General features: G+C 37.8%; 1 protein-coding gene across 1 annotated transcript in view; it reads left to right on the top strand.

Annotated features, from left to right (window-relative positions):
* The window catches only part of LOC107757502 (F-BAR domain only protein 2-like), a 35,010-nt gene extending 33,567 nt beyond the window's left edge, over positions 1-1,443 (top strand). The window contains exons 27-28 of the mRNA XM_016574989.1: positions 607-771; positions 946-1,443. Coding sequence (XP_016430475.1) covers positions 607-771; positions 946-968 — 188 coding nt within the window. The 3' untranslated portion in view covers positions 969-1,443. The remainder of the gene's footprint in view (positions 1-606; positions 772-945) is intronic.
* Positions 1,444-18,285: the final 16,842 nt, after the last annotated feature.

The following is an 18,285-nucleotide window of genomic DNA, read 5'->3' as shown; positions in this document are numbered from 1 at the left end:
GAACTGCTTCTGTTTACAACAGTGAGCGCAAGCTAGATTCAAGTTATTATTACGTTTTGAATATGGATATTTTTCTTACAAAAGCGCATCGATTCGCTACAGGAGGACTTTGTTCACCCCCCGGAGCTGTGTGAGACACTATTTTTTATGGATGGGTGCTTTTTATCTTTTATTTTTAACTTCTTTTGGACTGATGCATGCAACACCCGCTGACTGCAATGATAGAGCTTGAAAGATCAAAGACAATTTTTAATATAACTCCGACTGGATTCGTCTGAAAGAAGAAAGTCATATACACCTAGAATGCCTCGGGGGTGAGTAAAACGCAGCCTAATTTTCATTTTTGGGTGAACTAACCCTTTAATAGCAACCCCTCAGCTTGTGAGTAGGTGCACCACAGTATTGTTTCTCATTTCCCAATTAAATAGGTGAATTTACATAAGATTTTTAAAGACAAAATTAAATAGAAATGTAAAATGCTCAAAATGAATTTTCGGAAAGCTGTTATTCTGTAGATACCGCTATGTATTTTTCTATATTATGTTGTAGAGATTGAAAGGTCATCTGGCACAGAGGATTTCAGTGTTGTCTATGTGTGTATGTCAGGCTCTGGATCTTTGAGAGCAAAGTTCGAGCTGTCTGATGGTCCATCCATCCCTGCCACCCTGGCTGTTCAGTTCTTCAGCGAGGGCAGCACTCTGTCTGGTGTAGATGTGGAACTGGTTGGCTCCGGTTACCGACTCTCCCTCAATAAGAAGAGATTTGCCACTGGTAAGAATGATTTTAGACTTCACCAGTTACACTATCAATAGAAGATTTAATGATTTAAGATCATAATGTTATTATAACAGCTTATCCTTCAATGCATTCTCAACATATGCATGAGCATGTAGTTTTGTCTTTGAAATGAGTTGACAGGAGATGCGTGTTTGTGAACATTCACAGGGCGCTATATGGCTGACTGCTGAGATCTGAGTAGAGGCCTGTCCGCTCTCAAATGCAGGGAACCTGGAGGTTCATTTCTGTTCATTCATTAATTCTGTCACTGCTTCTCAATGAAAGTTATGGAGGATCATTAGGGGGGATGGGAAAAGAGAGCTGTCTGCGTGAAGGCCTCTCATGCTTCTGTTTTCTCTCCACATTGTGAACGATCCAGTTCCAGTGAATCACCTTCTGGAGACTCGAGATTTTTATACTACAGTAACGTAGCACTGAGTATCAAACACTGTGTACAAAGAAAAAAGAAAAAAAAGAAAAGAAAAAAGAAGGAATGTCAGGATATTGGTGAATGAAATCATTAATCTTTGATACTTTTTGATCAATTCAGACTTTTATAAAGTCAGACTGTTAGTGTTTGTTATTTTGAAATGTATAGTTAACAATTTGCATTATGAATTAGAGGTGTATAAACATATAGCATATCTAAGCAAAAAAAAAAAAAAAGGACAAAAAACCTGCACTAACAATCTTTCTGGAAATTTGTTGAGCATTCATTTCTCCGTTTGAATTCACCCAAATGTCAGTCGCACTGACAATGAAGAGAGAAAAAGGAGCAGCGTTTTTCATTATGAATGTGCAATGAAGGTATAAGCTTTCAAAATTACATTTATGGATTGTTTTTAAAGTGTAGTGCCATTTTCACTTTAACATTGTCATTGACAGCAAAAGGAAACTTATACACTGACCTCAGTGCCTCTTTTTTATTTAAAATAATTATACAGGAAAATCTGCATGTTTAAGTCTAAAAAAAGATCCCTTGAAAAGATCCCATGTTTTCCCCTTTTTTGATTATGACCTTTTGTTTTTTTGAATTGCCAGTTCCGTTTTTCCTTTATGCTTCCTGATGGGATACTGAAGGGAAAACACTGCCTAAACATTTGCCTGCTTTGTCCTTCAAACCCCTTTAGAGTGCTTTACCTAAACAGTTGACTGCAAAGGAATGCACTGTTCCCGTTATAGATACCATCCAGGTGTTTTCTGTAATGCCTTATAGATGTGTGCAGAAATTATCCCAAAATAAGCATTGAAAATTTTCACTGTGAGAATATTCTAATTACAAACAGCGACCTGACTATTTGGAGGGATCCTTAATGATAAACAGACCAAAATATTTTGAATATTAGCATATTAAAATGAATTACAAGCATGCACACTTTTCAGTATAGTTTATTGACAGCAGACTACCAGTTTTTTAGATAAATGTGATTTTAAGGGACACTGTGTGTATATGTTTTTACCAAATGTGCCGTCACATCTGTTTTTTTGAGTGTTTTATGTTAATAATAATAATAATAGTAATAACCCGTTTCTTAAAATTATGGCTCAAATGATCTTATTGCTTTGAGCAAGTTTGCCAAATACAAATTGAAAAGCACAATGATGCAATGAGCTAATGGAAGTTACGGGAAAGATTAAATGCTTGCAGGGTCCCACCACCACGCAAGAGTCGTCTTCATTTAGTATTTATTTCTCCATTTTTTGCTGGAACCCAGTGGTGAGCATTTGCAGTGCTTTAAGGGGGTCTGTCCCCCATACAAGGGCTATGTGCCTTGTTCTCTTTAGAGGACCATGTCTCCAAGGGCTACCCCAATCCCAGCGATCGCCAACACCATTTTTACCTTAAAAAGAAAAACACTAATAAAACACTAAATGCCACAAATGAAGGATCTTCATGAATCTGGAAACAATGGCGTTCTTTAGAATTACGTCTTGTTTTCACCAGGAACTTGTTTTTGTCTCTTCAATAGCAGCCTAACAGTTTTGTGAAGTAACACCATAACGATTTTATATTCAGAATCATCACTGTCTTTATGTACTTTTTTAATACTTGTGATTTTGATTCATTTGTATTCAGTATGAAATGTGGTGTTGGTGTCAATACAGAGGCTGAAATCAACTGGAGAACATCCTGGTCAATGTAGCATTCAAATACAATACAATATTGGCTTTTATAGTCAAGTGCTTCTTTAAGTGAATATGAACTAATTGTGTAGTTAGCGAGCTGGTTCTTGCTGCCTCTACAGCCACGTCAATATTCAAAGTCATTTTGGAACATTTAAAGTCTCTTCTTTTATTTCTTTCGATGTCTACATTCAATGGCATGGTAAAACATTTATGTGATTTTTGTTGTTGTACCCATGTAATGTAAATTTTTACAAATGTTTCTGCCATGTTTATCTGCTTTTTGATGCTCTGTGTCAGTAATAAATGTGTAATATATAAATCTATACAAATATAAGAAATACTACAGAATGCTAACTTGTCTGTCTTCTTTTTTGTTTGCTTAGATCTATTCAGAAATTAAGGTGTGTTTCGTTCACTTCACCAAAATTTCAGCTCAATTTCCCACCAATAATACATCCTCTTTTCACGATTACAGTCAAGAAAATAAGTAGCTTAAGTCATTTTACAAAAAAAGTTAGTCTGTGGTGTTTGGAATTGATTGTCGGATTTTTTTCCTATATGCACTTATTTCACCAGCTAATATTGACGGTTTAAAAATCCCGCCATTTAACTCCAAATTGAAGTGACACTGAAATCTGAAGTGCACTGTCACAATGTGTACAGCATTTTCTTAAAAATAACATGCGCGCACAGTTTACACACTGACTTCTGGAAGACACTGTTATTTATATGTGTTTACTACTCGGACTCGAGTCCGGTCTCGAGTACAACATTTAGCGGACTTGGACTCGAGCCTTGGGATTCGAAAAATATTTCCGAGTCCAGTGACAGTTGACGGAAATGTCACTGGCACGATGCATTGTCTCGAAAGTGTCATTCATTGGGCTATTTGCATGTCTTGCCAGTACTTGAAAGCTGACGGGTTTCTGTGCGCACTCACCCAAAGCGCGCCTCTCAGTCAGTCAACGTGTGAATGCCGAAATAAGTTGTCTTCGCGTGTTATTGCTACACACTCAAATACACTAAAAGTTGTGTATAATGCCCGTCTTGGAGAGTATGTAAATGCAGTCGGTTATGTCTTCAGTGAACCTGAACAGTTGGGAGAAATACGGACGTGTCAGAATATTTGATCCGTGTGTCGGGTCTTAAAGCGACAGTAAACCTGTTGCCGCCGACTGTAATGATCTGCTAATGTTAAACAACAAAAGAAAAAGAGAAAATCACTCACTGCTCTTATCTGAATCACTATAGTAACTTTAATAAGAATCTTTTTTTTATTTAATGTATACAGTGAAGATTGTGCAGTTTTTGTTGTTGTTGTTTTTTTACATCTTTAAATTTCTGTAGTAGCCTAGGCTAAAGACCTATCTGAATTTTTTTTCAAAAACTATTTTCATTTGTATTTTTGATTAATCTATTTATTTATTCCTTTGCTTCTAATTAATAGACTGTTTAATTGTCTTCAGTAGGCTTGAGAACATTTTACTGACATTAGTCTAATATTAGTTTTTGCTGTTGTATTGAAATTGTCGGTTTTTTTAAACATGGTGGCAGCTTCAAAGGAAAAGAATGTTTCTAACATCGTTGCAGCAGTAGTTTTTATGGGTCAAAACCCACCTTGGTTGTGCATTATTTTCCAATAATTCAACGGCTCATCATCAATTAATACAATTTCTTAACATGCATTCAAAAATAAAACAGTTGTGAGTTGGCTGTGATTTATGGAAAATACATGTAGTGTTTTTATACACATTGTAAAGACTAGGTTTATCCCTCACATGAAAAAATCAATTTAAAAAAAATTTAAATGCCGTCTTGTCGCCTTTGCAAATAATTTGAATTTTGTATCAGTACGACATAGATAGAACGAGGCAGCAGTTTACTGTGGGGAATTTGTTGTGTTTCGCCGCGCTGCATCCAGTGTAGACAGCATCACTGATTTAGACAGCACCACTGATTATAATGGGTTCTATAGTGTTTTGTCGTGCCGCGCCGCGCGCATCCAGTGTAGACAGCATCACTGATTATAATGGGTTCTATAGTATTTTGTCACTTCAGCTATTCAATCTTGTTTCGATGTATTTGATCTTGATTTCTAGTATGGAAAAGGTATGGATAGATTTAACGATAAAGCAATTCAACATTCAGATGTTTACACAGTCATGCTTCTGAACACATCTGGTGCACTTCCAGTGCTCCTTGCAAAGTGAAATAAAACTTAGCCACATGTGCTAGCCATCCGGTTTTCTTACGCACATCGTGTGTGTCTTTTATGTGTTTATGTATGTGTCAGGGTTGTAGACCCCTTCATGAACCCTTTCAAAAAAAAAAGACCTCTGTGTGCTTCACAGTTTGATCTACATCAGACCTACTTAATCCTGATAGCACTCGTTGATCTGAATTGAATACTGTTTAGACACCTTTATACAAGTTATTTTCGGTCCTCTAATTTCTTCATTGTTTGTATCACACCATTTGTTCAAGACAGATTTTCAGTGAATGTTTCTGCAGGCTACATCGTTATGCCAGTAGTTGGTGGAAGTGACTCTTTATGAGTGAGTCATGGAATTATTCAGTCAACTGATTCCTTCAAAACACTGATTTATTCAGGAATTAATCAAAGATGCATCCCAATTTGCATACTTATGCAGCATTCTATGCCATTTGTAGTGGGAGTATTGTGCTCACCCTGAAAACTATAAAGACAAAGTGCACTTCAGCTACCCTGATGATGTACTTAATCAACTGAGGGAAGAAAAAAAAACTAATTGTGGAATGTTGGACACTTAATTTAGGCCTACTCAACTATCACAGCTTTCCTTACTTAGCGGAAGGCTATCAGACTTAGAATTTGGTTGACAAAATAACAAAAACATACACTAAAAAATTATACACTAGATAGTGTAGGCCCTAAGTGCAGAGTGTGTAGTATGTCATATGCGTTACGATCACCAGCTGGAGTGCCAATGCACGAGCTCCTTCATTGGGCACTCCACCCCAGACTGTTGTCACTCCCTCACTAACTACATTCCCCATAATCCTTAGCCTGGACTCATCATCACTTATAGCATTCACAAGATGGAGGTCTTGTTACCTCCATCAGTTTCACCCTATTTAAAGCCTGGTTTTTCACTCATTCATTGCTCAGTATTGTCTAGCCCAGTGGTCACCAACCTTTTTAGGCCCAAGATCCCTGACCTCGGCCTTTATGAAAGACAAGATCTACCTATTGAAGAATTGATAGAAAAAGACATCCCAGATTGTACTTCAAATTTGAGGCCTTTTACTTAGTATTTTAATTAGTGATGACGCGCTCATAGCTGATTCAGAATTCAGATTTTCTTTTATGTCTTTCTTTCTTTTTTTTTTTACTAGCAAATTGGATTCTGATACTGATTTTTAAGCAAATTTATTTATTGGCTATTTGCTTTATAACAAACAAACTGGCTTTAAACAAAAATATCTAGCCATTTGAAATTAGAGGCAACCACTGCATTTTAATCATGATCTGCACGGGCAGTTGTTTTTGATTTGATTTAGATTAATTTCAGGATTTAAAACAAAAACAGAATGGTCTGACTTTATTTAGGTGTTATTTATTTATTTGCTACATAAAACATCTGCACGAAACAAAAACAGCAGGTCTGAATGAGACGCACTCTCTGACAGCAGGTGGTACTAATGAACAGGGTTGCCAGGTTTTCTCAATAAAACTCGTCCAATCGCGTTTCAAGGAGGGTTCCCCTGTAAAATTCGCATTCCGGGGGTAAAATACACGTTTTTCGGCGGGGATCCTCAAGTAAAATTCACATTCCAGGGGCTAAATATCACGTTATTGGGGTCGCTTCAACCCGCGGACATGAACAACAACCCGCGGCAACAGTGTTAAGTAGCCCAATTCCGCGGGAAAACCGCGGACTTGGCAACACTGCTTATGAACCGACCGTACTATAGCGTTTCCTTGTTTACCGCTGTAAGCAAAGCAGAGTTGCACTTTATACGGAGAAGAAAATGCCATTACCATCGAACCTTTTCTCAAGACAGTACCCTTCAGTGATACATTAATATAACCCCATAAATGTAATGCATTTTTGTACTTATTTTACTGTTTTTTTTCGGGATCTACTGGGACAGTGATAAAGATCTACCAGTCGATCGCGATCGACGGGTTGGCAACCACTGTGTTAGAGGGACCCCCGTGGGAGATTCCCCTCAGACCGGTCCTGTTGTCCCAGACCGCGGGCATGATTTGACCTCACATGCTCTGCCCAGTGAGGGTGTTGAAGGCTTATGTTAATCGCACGACCCAGAGGCGTAAGTCTGATCAACTGTTTCTATGTTTTGGTGGTCAAAACAGGGGAGCGGCTGTCACAAAGCAGATGCTGTCTTTCCTGCCTATGAGGTGCACGGCTTGGCTTCACCTCCAGGTGTGCTTGCTCATTCCACTAGAGCAGTGGTTTTCAAACCGGTCCTGCAAGCACCCCTAGCACCTCACATTTTGTATTTCTCCCTATATCTGACACACCCATTTCAGGTCTTGCAGTCTCTACTAATGAGCTGATGAGTTCAATCAGGTGTGACAGATGAGGGAGACACAGAAAATGTGCTGTGCTGGGGTTGCTCGCAGGACCGGTTTGAAAACCACTGCACTAGAGGAATGGCTTCGTCTGTGGCTCTGTTTAGAGGGTCTTCCTTGGAGGATATTTGTGTGGCGGCAGGGTGGTCTTCTCTGCACAGCTTTATCAGGGGTGCTTCTCAATACCCCTCCTCGTTTCCTCGTTCCTCCGTCCTCCATCCTATGACCCGGAAACCGATCGAGCTCGGCCATCTTGAAGGATATCTCAATTCTCTAATTGCACCGCAAGGAGGCGAGGATCGAGGAGTGAGGAGGCTTCCAGTAGGGAGGTGACCACTGCTCTAACAGATCGACCAGGTCAGAAAACCATACCTGAGAAAATGGGTCTACGAGCAGCAGGCATCTCACCTAGAAACACTGCCAGCATCTCCAAAGTATTTATGTGCCAATCGTGGAAAGCACCTTTCCAAACCCCAAAAATTGAGTTCTCAAACTCCTCGACCCAGAAGCACGGCAGCGAGCCCTCCATCCCACCTCGTTTTCCATCGCTCCAGTGCCACCGCCTCGGGCAGCCACTGGCGGTCTCCGCTCCTTCATGCTGCCCGATCTCCTCAGCACCGTGATCCCCCTCAGCAGCAAGGGCTCTCTGACAGTGTGTCCCTCCTTCCTCCCAGGTTTCGGCACCAATGTAACAAAGTTAGTAGATCAGGAAGAAGGAACCGGCGAACATTTAAACACAAAACTTTAATAAACAAATACAAAACGAAAGTAAAAGCGGCAGCCCCTCTCGGACGACTGCCGCATAAAACATAATAAAACAACAACATAAATAGTCCACCGGCCTCACTCCGTTCCCACGGCTCTCGGGCCCCTCCCCACTCGTCACAGCCAGTCATCCAGGTAGTTCAGAATTCGGATGCCCCGGAGCTGCAGTAGGGCCAGAGCCACGCCCATACACTTTGAAACGGTTCGATGAGCCAGTGCCAGCCCGAACAGAAGAACCCGGTATTGGTACGCTTTGCTTTTGAAAGTGAACCTGAGGAACTTCATGTGCCTTTTTACGATCTGGATGTGAAAATATGCATCTTTCAGATCGATAGTCATGAACCAATCTTCGGCTTGGACCTGAGCAGATAAGTTGCTTCAGAGGTATTGCAAGTATTACGTACAACAATAAAAAATATGTGCATTGACATAAAAAAGGAAATTTACTTTTGGTACTTAAGTACTTTTAAAAGCAAGTACTTCTGTACTTTTACTTAAGTAAAACTCTGTATTTACAACTTGTAATGGAGTAATATTTGACCAGCAGTATCTGTACTTTCACTCAAGTAATGGAGTTGAGTACTTTGTCCGCCTCTGGACCTGAGACAGAATGGAATTTAACGTATGCATCTTGAATTAGCTCACTCTGAAGATGAGATTCAGATGATGTAAGTCCAAAATCGGACACAAACCACCATCCTTTTTGGGGACCAGAAAATTTTGGCTGTAGAAGCCTCAGACCCAGCCCATCTTGGTCTGCTGGCAACAAAGCACTCTTCGCTTGCAGAAATCCAACGGTGTCTGCACAAACAGGAAGGACATGAGGAACAACACTCGTAGGGTTTCCGACCGAATGAGCCCTTTGCATGGGGCCCCAAAACACCCAAATGGCAGGAGACCACTTTGAAACAGAGAACGAACCAGTCCAATCAGGCAAGCCGACTGCAACAGCAGTGGCTTTGGCTGCTGTCATAAACGAGCCATGCACACACAACCCTAGGGTTAGATCTAGTACTCCGAAGGTTAGAGAGTGCGGAGAACCTGAGACGCTGCTTGCACAAACAGCTCGGCCTAGACTTGTTTGAGGCACGTTGTGTGGCAAAATTGGCAAGCCAGGACCCAGGAGGCCACTCAGGAGTCCGAACTCAGGTTTATCCACTTGCGCTGTCGCAAATGAGCCACCAGATGAGACCTAGGGCCCCAATCTTTACGAGGGGACTCCATAGGCAACGGTTCACACTGCTGCCCTTCATGAGGACACTGGAGAGAACCCCAACATGAACGTGCTCTCAGCGTCGGCTGTTTAGACTCAGACTTCAGACTCGTTATCATGTTCGAAGTCCTGTTGTTGGTCTAAATATTCTGAACAACCGCTCTCTTTTGTTCACATTGCTTGATTATTTAATTTGAAATTAATTTAGTGCTTTTCCTGTTCTGGAGGCTACTGTATTTGTCAGAGACTTGTTCTGCCATGACACAAAATCGGCTCCTGCCACTCTAGATTAAGACCAATCAATCAGTGTCTCAAAGTGATCCAGATTAAAGATATTATGCTCTACATAAAAGGTTAAAGAGGAGAGGGTCTTTCGTCTGTTAGCTAACTGATTTCAAATGTTCTTTGGATGTTGTCACAGGCTGTGTTTTCGCAGAGACTCTGTGGGGTAATAGAGTTGAGTTATTAAAGAAGGAGAGAGCAGGAGCAGCATCACTTACGTTTATGCTCCATTACAGAATGACATGGCCTTTTGATCCAGCGCCCCCCTCTTCAGTATGAGCAAAACCATCTGAGCAAACACACTAGCTGGACCTTCATAACTTAAAAATGTGTTTGCTTTTCTCCTCCATCTATTATACTATTCCCCTCATTTACTCCTCTTTAATCCTTTGGCTTCTCTTTCTCTCTCCATCTTTCCACGTTTCCATCCGCACCCATCTACTGACTGCATTCTGTTTATTTTCTCCTCTCCTCCATTCTGAGAACATCAATCCTCCTGTATCATCTCTTTTCTCTCTTCCACCTCTCCTAACCACAGCTAATATCATTCTTGATTTCCGTCCACATCTGCCAGCTTCTCCCTCTCTTCAGCCTTTGGTTGGTCTCCCAAAACAACATTGCATGAGGAGCTTGCTTCATACCATCTGAAATCTTTCAAATTCTCCCGACACTCATATTTCACCCTCTAGAATCTATATGTTGACAGATGTTTTAATAGATACCTTGTTTAGTACCATGTCATCTGTCCAGTGACATCTCTGCATCTCATAACGCATTCACTACTAATTCTAGGCCCTGTTGACTCATTAAGGTGATTATTGATGCTGTAGAGCCTTTCGCCAGTGCTGTGATGGCTAATTGGGTTCTCATGGACATTAATCTAGACATGGAAAGATCAGATTTTGATGTGGTTTGTATGTATGTGTTTGCTTAGCTATAGTTGGGGCACAGTATTGTCCCCAAAATTGAGGTAAAGCTGCAGTCACAGTATACTTCCTCTGCTACATTTAGATCCTCTGTTGTTCAAATGTCTTTTTGTTCTGCTGTGAACCTGCAGGTCAGTGTTCAACAAACTGCTAGTGTGACTTTGACAAGGCCCTCGATTTTATCCATGAAGTACAATGCATTCACAGTTTGTTTGAGACTGATGCTCCATTATTTAAATGAACTTTTCCAAGCTAGTGTTGGATAGATAGATAGATAGATAGATGAGAGCTCAGGGCAGTGGAAGGATGGAACAATGGGAGGACAGGAGAAAGGCAGGTTGAAGGGAATGAGAGATGCGAGAGAGAATAGGCTTCCGTGCCTGGCGAGCAGAGCCACGTCATGGGCAATTTGTCACAAGGTCGGGGGCCATGATGGAGAATCTTAACTCCCATGGAGCAGCCCCCACAGTGTCTGTACTGTCTGCCAGCCAAAGATGAGGTAATATTGCCTGAACCAGATCACACCAAAAATCAGATGTTCTGGAATACTTGATTCAAATTGGTCAATTGCAGCATTCAGTGGCCTGATCTTTCCTAATATTCAATGTTGTTCATGGCAACTCTGTATGTCAGACTGTAACTGAAACTTATTTTGTTTTATACAAACGCAACACCATTTTGGGTGTCAGTTCTCAATTGTAGTGAAAATCACGTCAGAGGACTTCAGTGTTAATATTACTGTAATATTGTTGCAGTGTTCATCTTGCTTCATGCATGTTTTAGTACATTGCATTTATCTTTTTTGTGTTGGAGTGAGCTGGCAGATAAAATAATAAATTTAGGTAAAATTGTGAAATAATTTCATAATTAAGCTTAATATGTTCATAAGGTTTGATGTTATTTAATCTGACTAATTTATTTCAATCTTAAACTCTGGAGTTTGTCAGACATTCTAAGGGCATTTGTGTTTTCACCAGTTGTTTCAAATATGTACTACTGTTTTAAAGTTTGGGGTCAGTGATATTTTATTTTATTTTTTTTTTTTTTTTAAAGAAATTAATACTTTTCTTTAGCAAAGATTAAATCAATCAAAAGTGACAGTAAAAACATAATGTTTCCCATAAAAATGTCCAATACATTTCTTATAAATGCTGTTCTTTTGAACTTTCTATTCATCAAAAAATCCTGAATAAAAATGTATCACGGTTTCCACAAAAATATTGTTCCACAAAAAAACAGTTTTAAACATTGACAGTAATAAGAAATGTTTCTTGGGAACCCAATCACAATGATTTCTGAAGGCTCAACGAGACACTGAAAATTCAGTTTTGCCATCACAGGATTAAATTAAAATTTAGTATTGTATTTTTTATCAAATAATGCATTTGTAATTAAATAAATGCAACCTTGCTGAGCATACAAGACTTTAAAAAAACAATGAAAAAATCTTTATGACCCCCAAACTTTTGAACGGTAATGTATGTACTTGTTAAAGAAAAAAAAGTTTGATAATGAAAAGGTTTTTACTACTGAATGAACAAATTAATGAATGAAGCTGTAGAGATGAGTAGAACAAAATATGGCTGGTGAAAACAGATGGGTGGAGTAGGTCTCGGCTGATTGGTTGTGGAGGATGAACGTAACTATGTCATGAAGCAACGTGCTGCCTCACTGAAATGAAGGGGGTGGCAAGTGGGACAGAGAGAAGAATAGAGAGAGAGTGTGCAATGGAAACCTATTAAGGCCCCTCTTGTGATTGCAGGCAGGCTTTTTCCGTTGGAGGATGTGAATACTCATGCAATAGTGTGCAGTCAGTATGTTGTGCTGCATATGAAAAGCCAAGTCAAGTGAGAGCCACAATACAAATATTAAAATATTTAATTTGGTGGCTAATCATTTAGAGCCGAATGAAGCAATAAGTTACCATGGTTTGTTAATGTTTGTACAATACTGAAACCGTGTGGTCTCTTCTAATAATTAATCTAGTGCAGGGTCATATGAAGAAATTCTCTACTTTTGTTTTGTCATTCCATCCAATTCAACTGACTAGCGGCTAGAAAGAATCAAAAGGGAGTGATTCAAACAAAGACTTACTAGTAGGTTGTCCAGAGTTTTCACGCTGACCGTATTTGAGCTTTAAGAATGCGCAGATATCATTTAAGCAGACTTATCCTACACACACACACATTTGTCATTCACATGCATACTACACACCATGATTACAAAAAGAGAAAAAGAGGAAATGTTCTCCTCATAAATATTTGGACTCGGCTTAATTGAAAGAGTGTGTCAGGCCCAAAATCTGGGCGAGTTTTAAACATTCTTCTGCTGGAATCTATTCTCTTCCTAAATGTCTCTCAGGTGTGTCCTCGAGCTTTGGGAAAGGAATTAAAACAAAGTCTTAAGCACGGGACGGTTCTGACATACTGCTTGACCTTCAAGAGGAGTTCAGCATAATACTCACAATCCTATCAAAAATATCACATTTTTTCACCATCTCCTGTGATTTAAACCATACTGTTGTCTTGAGTGTCCAGTCCCAGGTTACAAAATAATTCTGGGCAACATGCACCTGCAAGTTCCATATACTGCTCCACAACAGGTAAACAATGGACTGTGAAAAACATTACAGGGTCTGCAATAAAACAAGGCGTATGCATGTGTGTTCAACCGTGACAAATTTCATGATTCTTTCAGTTGTTATTGGACATTGACAGAGAAGGAGGCAGCACTGCAATTACCATTTTAAAAAAGTAAACAATCCATCTTCCCACACCATAAGATTGCCATGTGTAGTTAAAGGATTGATTGATTGATTTTCTGTCAAAGAAACCTGGGCTTCCATACCACCTCAGCAGTGCCACAAACTGATCACCTCCATGCTACGCCGAATTGAGGCAGTAATTAAAGCAGAAGGAGACCCTACCAAGTTATTGAGTACATGTACAGTAAATGAACATCCTTTCCAGAAGGCCAACAATTCACTAAAAAATTTTTTTTTATTGGTCTTATGGAGTATTCTAATTTGTTGAGATAGTGAGTTGGTGGGTTTTTGTTAAATGTGAGCCAAAATCATCACAATTAAAAGAACCAAAGACTTAAACTACTTCAGTCTGTGTGCACTGAATTTATTTAATACACGAGTTTCACAATTTGAGTTGAATTACTGAAATAAATGAACTTTTCCACGACATTCTAATTTATTGAGATGCACCTGTAATTCTTATGTAATTTCCCAATAGTGGAAACATTAACCGAGTACCACAGCAAAATGTTTACTGTGAGATAAATGCATCATCAAAGTTAAGTGACAGTTTGTTCTGACAGTTTTGGTGAACTGGACTCTAGGTGGACTGCTAGGTCATGCAGTGCTCTGGGTGAAACATTGTTTTGCTAAACAAATCCATTAGGACTCCAGAGAGGACTTTGAAAAGTTAAAGTGATGCAGAATTGTTTTGATATTGTCTGAAAATTTTTTTTTTCTCCGTTTCTCTCTCTGTGTTCTGGCTCATTTAGGGAAGTTCTTTTGCAATGTTACCACATGGTTCCCTTGTGCTTGAAAAGGCTTTTAAAGTTGTGTGCAAAAATGACGATGAAACTTTCATAGTGCATGTTTAAGATGAAAAAAAAGGTCCTAGTTTTACTGATCCAGGGGCGTAGCCATCATTTCAGAAGTGAGGGGGACAGAAATGTTATATATATATATAAAAAATAAATAAAAAAAAAAAATATTTATATATATATATATATAACATTACAATAGATACCAGTAAAACATGATCAGGAGCATGGAGTCTAGAAACAGCATTAATATCAGCCTGAGCTGTTAAAAAATTACTAATCACTTTTTGGTTTTAAGTATCAAAATGATAGATTTATTAAAGATATATTACAAAGAAAACAACCTGAATGACTAAATAACAGAATATAATTACAGTAACTGATAATTCAGATATGTACATATCTATGTGATAGTGTACACCAGTTTTGAACTGTAACAGCATGTGCCTAAAAGAAATCTTAGGTGAAGTGCATAAACTCATTGGTGTCTTAAAGTATTAATGAATCATTCAGTTGTAATAAGGTTACTCAGTAGCCTATTGTTCATGCCGATATTTGAATTTAGATTTAAAAGTTCATATGAAGTTTTTACCACAGTCAGTTTAACTGATTATAAATGAGCACCTCCCGCCTGAGGTAGCTAACAGTGGAGGTAGACTTTGTACAAATAAAAAGGATTTAAGATTATAAACCTGTTTTAAGGTAAGATTGTATAACTTCACATGCTTTATAAGATTTACTCGATGTGGGCGGTTAATCACTGACTGGGAGTAGGTTATTTTTATGGAGATTACGTAATTATTTTAAACACGTAAATGTAATACCCACAATAAATTTATGCACAACATTTAAAATGCCAGTGGTTTTTTTTATTTATTGACGGTAGCCTACGACTCTTCCTTAATTGGGATGAATTGCAGGTTTGTAAACTGCTTTAATTTGAAACCGATAAATATGTGAATATTATATCAAAGTTTCAGATGCGAAAAACACATTGAGTTACAGACGTAAACAAAACAAAAAATGTGTTACAAAACTAACCAGTCTGGCCAAAATTCTCACGTAGACTGACTCATTAATCTTAAATAACAGTCAACGTAGACAAAGTAGCCTAATTATTATTTTTTTATTATTATTATTTGCGCCAAGGGCTGACCAAAGTGGATTAATTAATTATACATTTGCTGATTTCGTTGCAGGAATCGCAGCGTCTCAGAGGCAGGAGTAGAGGGGAAAGCGAGTACAGCAGACTGCGCCTCCTCTCCACCTGCATACCAGGACCTCTTTGCCGCCTCCTCATGTGACTCTTACTCTTACTCCTGATCAATATACATTTTACTTTTCAAATAAAGTTCATGTTTACTGCAAGGTATATGTTTGCTTAGTTGTGTTACGTAATTTTGTTAAATAAGGCTGACACCGGGAGAATATTAATTAGTTTCCATATTTGACAAAATACGATTTACTTTAGTTGCGATGTTTAAATGTTCTTACACATTACAAATAATGTGTGCTGGGGAGGGGGACATCGTAAATTAGCTGCAGACGCAAGTAACCAGTGTTAACATTTTCCCTGTTTGTAAACCCTGTTTAACCTTTTGCGTGAGCGAGACTAGGTTATTCAGTTTGACTAGTAAACCGAGATGTGCTGCATGCGTCTTTTTGTAGAATCTTTAACAGAAACATTGCATATCTGTCGTTTTAGGAAATGTGAAGCTATATATGTATTTATTTTATATTTTTATGGGTCGATAATTTTTTTTATGGATTTAAAATATAAAATCTGCTATCAGTCTATCAAAAATACCCTACAAATTATTTGTTTTATTATTTTAAATCAACACAACTTTTGAGCCATTAAAAGTAATGTTAGATCAATGTGATCCAAAAGAGAGAAAACAAATCGAAATAATCCTTGCATGATTTATTTAAATGTTGCCTTATTTTACCGTTTAAATGACATTTGTCATAAAGCTTGCTGTATTCCGCCTGCAAGCTTTGTATTTCAAACTTTTATAATTTGGATATAATATTCTCGTATTTGACTGCTAAAACTACTTTTAAATCTATACCTAAACAATGTCAATTAATGTCAAATAAAAACAGTGCTGTTACGACTACCACATTAAACATAGTGGATATAATTCTAAATTATTTAACTCACTTTAAACTGGGTGCATAAATTTGTTGTGGTAATCAAATTTACTTCACCTCTTTCAGCCGTCATTTCATTTAAAGATGCGAAAAACACATTGAGTTACAGACGTAAACAAAACAAAAAATGTGTTACAAAACTAACCAGTCTGGCCAAAATTCTCACGTAGACTGACTCATTAATCTTAAATAACAGTCAACGTAGACAAAGTAGCCTAATTATTATTTTTTTATTATTATTATTTGCGCCAAGGGCTGACCAAAGTGGATTAATTAATTATACATTTGCTGATTTCGTTGCAGGAATCGCAGCGTCTCAGAGGCAGGAGTAGAGGGGAAAGCGAGTACAGCAGACTGCGCCTCCTCTCCACCTGCATACCAGGACCTCTTTGCCGCCTCCTCATGTGACTCTTACTCTTACTCCTGATCAATATACATTTTACTTTTCAAATAAAGTTCATGTTTACTGCAAGGTATATGTTTGCTTAGTTGTGTTACGTAATTTTGTTAAATAAGGCTGACACCGGGAGAATATTAAGTAGTTTCCATATTTGACAAAATACGATTTACTTTAGTTGCGATGTTTAAATGTTCTTACACATTACAAATAATGTGTGCTGGGGAGGGGGACATCGTAAATTAGCTGCAGACGCAAGTAACCAGTGTTAACATTTTCCCTGTTTGTAAACCCTGTTTAACCTTTTGCGTGAGCGAGACTAGGTTATTCAGTCTAGCTAGTAAACCGAGATGTGCTGCATGCGTCTTTTTGTAGAATCTTTAACAGAAACATTGCATATCTGTCGTTTTAGGAAATGTGAAGCTATATATGTATTTATTTTATATTTTTATGGGTCGATAATTTTTTTTATGGATATAAAATATAAAATCTGCTATCAGTCTATCAAAAATACCCTACAAATTATTTATTTTATTATTTTAAATCAACACAACTTTTGAGCCATTAAAAGTAATGTTAGATCAATGTGATCCAAAAGAGAGAAAACAAATCGAAATAATCCTTGCATGATTTATTTAAATGTTGCCTTATTTTACCGTTTAAATGACATTTGTCATAAAGCTTGCTGTATTCCGCCTGCAAGCTTTGTATTTCAAACTTTATAATTTGGATATAATATTCTCGTATTTGACTGCTAAAACTACTTTTAAATCTATACCTAAACAATGTCAATTAATGTCAAATAAAAACAGTGCTGTTACGACTACCACATTAAACATAGTGGATATAATTCTAAATTATTTAACTCACTTTAAACTGGGTGCATAAATTTGTTGTGGTAATCAAATTTACTTCACCTCTTTCAGCCGTCATTTCATTTAAAATGTTTTCATCCAAAATGTTAAACAGGGTGTAATAGAAAACATATATGGAAATGCATGAAACATATGCTCTAAAAACATAACAGACTGTGTGTGCGCGCGCGCCACAATGTGTAGGCTATATTAAAATATCTTTTCTGTAGGTCAAAGAGAAGTGCATTATAAAGTACAAAGATTTTTTTAACACGATGAAAAATTTGTTTGGATGTTTTCTCAATTTAAATTAAACAGGAAAATCTGCTTAGCTATATGATACAAAATTATTTACTTTTTCAATACAAGAAAAAAAAGAAGCAATTTCAGTGTTCTTTTGTAAATCCTCTCTCTATATTTTTCTCTGGTTGGAAATACAAACCGTAAACTTTTGTTTGGTATATTTGTATTGTAGACCATACCCGGTATAGTTGTGTTTATATTTAGTAAATGACTGTAAAGTTAGTCAATTATTATAAATGCTATTTTAAACTTTCATACCGTATCAAATGACACGTTATGAAAAACGTATTTTACAGAGTCCAAATAAACAAGGGCTCCACAACATTTTTTTTTTTTTTTTTTTTTAACGA

This window comes from Sinocyclocheilus rhinocerous, unplaced genomic scaffold, assembly GCF_001515625.1.
Source record: "Sinocyclocheilus rhinocerous isolate Xijiao unplaced genomic scaffold, SAMN03320098_v1.1 scaffold984, whole genome shotgun sequence".
Taxonomy (NCBI): domain Eukaryota; kingdom Metazoa; phylum Chordata; class Actinopteri; order Cypriniformes; family Cyprinidae; genus Sinocyclocheilus; species Sinocyclocheilus rhinocerous.
The sequence above is the reverse complement of the archived record's forward strand: the minus strand, read 5'-3'. Positions and strand labels throughout refer to the sequence as shown.